The sequence below is a fragment of the Microtus ochrogaster genome (genome assembly GCF_000317375.1).
Source record: "Microtus ochrogaster isolate Prairie Vole_2 chromosome 14 unlocalized genomic scaffold, MicOch1.0 chr14_random_2, whole genome shotgun sequence".
Classification (NCBI taxonomy): domain Eukaryota; kingdom Metazoa; phylum Chordata; class Mammalia; order Rodentia; family Cricetidae; genus Microtus; species Microtus ochrogaster.
This window is the reverse complement of record NW_004949097.1, coordinates 5,022,943-5,026,823: the sequence shown is the minus strand read 5'-3', so window position 1 is coordinate 5,026,823 and position 3,881 is coordinate 5,022,943. Positions and strand designations below refer to the sequence as shown.

Here is a 3,881-nt window from a genome sequence, read left to right as displayed (position 1 = left end):
GTCTTCTCTATGTTGTCAAATAGTCCATTCTGTAATAAACACACCTATTTTTATGCAGCAGTAATTAATTCCTGGTTTATTTTACTTTAATTAATTTTAAAAGAATAAATGGAAACATACCTGTCATACTAAAATTCAATTAAACATTCAGCAACGAACAAAAATCCACACATATAAAATAAAAATAACTTTGTATGTCAATGTCATTTTTCCAAATTCTAAATTAAAAATTAGGAACTTGAAAGCTTATATTAAATTATACAATTAAAGATAAATTTATTTAACTATGCAATCATTATGCTATCATTATGTATTTTGAATCTTCAAGTTAATCAGGATTGTAATACAATGGGGTAAAAGTAGAAATTGCAACCATAAACCTCATATGTTTCAAAATGAGTGGATGCAGCTATGCCTACATGTACCAGAAAAAAAAAAAAACTAAGAGTTCTCCAAATTAATTCCCTTGAAAATTATAATAATATGCTAAGTTGAAGGTCACATGTGTTATTAAACTCAACAGACATCCGGTCAAGAAGTTCAAACTGGGGCTAGAAAAGCGACTCAAGGGTTAAGAGCAATTCCTGCATTTACAGAAAACCTGGGATCGTGTCTCAGCATCCAAATACTAACTTCAGTTCCAGGGGAATCTGCCGTCCTCTTCTGACCTCACTGGGCACTGCACACCTCTGCTGCTCAAAAATACATACAATCACATGTATATATAAAATCAAAATAAATCTTAAAAAGAAAAGTACCCAAAAGTATAATGACTATAAAAATTCATATAGTAACAGATTCAGAGAAAGATGTTCTGGCACACCATAGAGGAAACAGTATCTTTTAGTGGACTTTAAAATTATATTAGATCTATATTACCACCCCTACACACACACACACACACACACACACACACACACACACACACACACACACACACACCTCTCGTGGTTTCAGTTACCATCTGTGATAACCCAAAATATAAACTGCAAAATTCCATAAAGAATCCATGCTTCTGCCATTTGAATACGATGCTGAGAGGCATTGTAAAATCTTTTGCCATCCTGCTCCTCCCCACACAGCGATCACTGGTTAATGCATTGCATTGGCACTGTATTGACTCCCTATGCATCAGTCACTCGGCAGCCATTTCTGTTATTAAAGCAACGGAGAGCACTAACAGAGTGCTTCTGTTCAAGAGACACTTCTCTGGTAGCCTAGCAATGGTTACCATGCCGACATCATTCATCTCGTCTCATCCGTATACGCAGTTGTTTCACACCACGCCATCACAAGGGGGAAATGCTAAAATACGACACTGAGAAGAAGCAGGGTTTGATGGGACCATCTGTAATTCCATCCCTCCGGAGGCTGAGGCAGGAGGACAGCCCATTCCAGGCCAGGACCAGTTCCCACCTGCGCTGAAGAGACTTCCGGCTTCCTCCTTCCGGCTTCCTCCTTCCGGCAAGATGGCATCTGAGCAGGAGCTGCAGACTCCGAGGCTTCCGGACTTGCTGGAAACCGGCAGACAACTTCTGGAGGAGGTAGAAGCCTCAACGCAACCCATGGGCTCCAGGCTAATCCAGGATAAGGTAACGAGGGCCTTGGAACTCCTGGCAAAAGCCTCGGACATGTTATTGCAGCTCGAAATGTTCAGCAGGAACGAAGATTGGGAGGAGATTGCTTCCGCTGACCTCAAATACCTGATGCTGCCGGCCCTGAAGGGCGCGCTCACACTGAAGCTGGTGGACACCACACATCGCGTCAACCACCTGCAGCAGGCTCGAGACCACTTCATGAACTTCCTAACCCAGAGCCACAACTACCACTTGGCAGATTTTCAGCTGCCCTGGGGCCAGAGCAGCTCCCAGGAAAGCAACCAGCCCCCTTCAGCCATCCCGGAGCCCAACCTCGTTGCCATGGCATCCCAGAGGCAGGCCAAAATCCAGAGGTACAAGCAGAATAAGGCGGTGGAGCAGAAGCTGGCTGCCCTGAAGTCAGCAGTGGAGAGTGGTCAGGCTGATGACGAGCGTGTGCGGGAATATTACCTCCTTCAGCTGCGCAGGTGGATCAACATCAGCTTGGATGAGATCGAGAGCATCGACCAGGAGTTAGAGATCCTGAGGGAAAGAGACTCCTCCAGTGAAGCATCAGCTTCTCGTTTGCCTCCTCAGGAGAGACCTCCAATAAAACCCTTTGTCCTCACTCGGAGCGTTGCCCAAGCACAAGTCTTTGGAGCTGGGTACCCAAGTCTGGCGACTATGACGGTGAACGACTGGTATGAGCAGCAGCAGAAATGTGAGGTTTTACCGTCATCAGAAAAGGAAGTCAAAAAGCAAGCACCACCACCTGATTCCCACAGAGTGTCTCAGCAAGAAGAAGAGCCGGAGCTGGAGCAAAAGGAAGAAGAGGAAGATGAGGATGCCCTCCACAGGATGCAGCAGTGGGATGACTGGAAGGACACCCATCCTAGGGGCTATGGCAACCGACAGAACATGGGCTAACCTCCCTTCCAGTGGGAAAAGGATGCTGGACCACTCATCTCCTCACACAAGGGTAACCCTGTTCTCTTCCCTTGCTTGTGCCCCTCCTCCAGACGTGTGCAACGAAGGCAAAGATACTGAGTCTTGTTTCGCATTCAATAAAGTACCGCTTTTGAGATTTATTTGCACCCTATTTAATATCCGGTTCTCTCGTTTGGGCATTATTCTCATGAAGGTATATTGCAGTTTCTTAAGTGGATAGAAAGAGTGTTGAGAAATGGTTGTACAAGCATTGACTGCATGATTTCTCTTTAAAAAAATAATAAAACCCCCTTTGCTTGGAAAGATTTTATATATATATATATATATATATATATATATATATATATCCATCCATCCAGAGAGAACACTCACGTAAGTTTCATTACAGTGTTTTTAATTATTGTTAATATCTGGGTGTGAGATAAATTAAACCACTGTAGATATGCGCATTTGGGAAAATATATAGTATATGTAAGATTGGATCATACCTGAAAGCTGCTGTTTAAGAACAGCAAATTGAGAAACCCCCCAGGATGATGTTAAAAATGGCCTGATGAATATGGGAAATACTGCCAAACACTCAACTGGGTTTGTTTTGGTTCTAGTAGACTAAGTCACATGAGCTTACAGAACAACCAGCTTCTTTAGTTATGGGATGTCTGAACAGCCACCTTCTTTAATTATGGAATGTCTAGAATCTTCTCAACAAAGAGTTTATATGAAGGTGGGAGCTTCATTATTATTTGCTGAGATTTAAATATGACTTAATTTTTTAATCTTACATTTACAATAGAAATAGCTTCCTAGCCAGACAGGGCTGGTGCTTGCCTTCAATCCCAGCACTTGGGAGGCAGAGGCAGGCAGATCTTTGTGAGTTCGAGGCCAGCCTGTTCTACAAGATCTAGTTTCAGGACAGCCAGGGCCGTTACAAACATAGAGAAACCCTGTCTCGAAAATCCTAAATAAATAAATTAATTACATTTAAAGAGAAAGAAGAGAAATAGCTTCCTGAAAGGAGAGTAGAAACTTAACAATATCTATCAAATATAAAAATACAGATATTCAACTCAGTATTTTCACATCCTTATATGTAGAAAGCTAATTGACACAAAGGTATAATATGGAAAAGTGGTGATATGTTCCTTGTAAACTCTAAAAGCTAGAAACTATATTTTCATCTAAAGAGACCTGGGTAAACGATCTTTTTTGTAACCGTCATACAATAGGTTGTTAGTAAACTGTGGGAATAAAATGATTTGATTTTGTACAAGATAATTTAGGATTATTTTCCAAACTATATTAGTTCATAAGAAAAATGAGGTGAAAAAAATAAATGAGAATGAAACCCTCTTAATT

The 3,881-nt window shown here is 41.5% G+C and overlaps 1 protein-coding gene across 1 annotated transcript; it reads left to right on the top strand.

Annotated features, from left to right (window-relative positions):
• The first annotated feature begins 1,147 nt into the window (after window positions 1-1,147).
• Window positions 1,148-2,772, top strand: LOC101988287 (immunoglobulin-binding protein 1b-like). The gene has a single exon (XM_005364542.3). The coding sequence runs from the start codon at window positions 1,470-1,472 to the stop codon at window positions 2,502-2,504; it is 1,035 nt and encodes a 344-aa protein (XP_005364599.1). The 5' UTR covers window positions 1,148-1,469; the 3' UTR covers window positions 2,505-2,772.
• The last annotated feature ends 1,109 nt before the right edge of the window (window positions 2,773-3,881 follow it).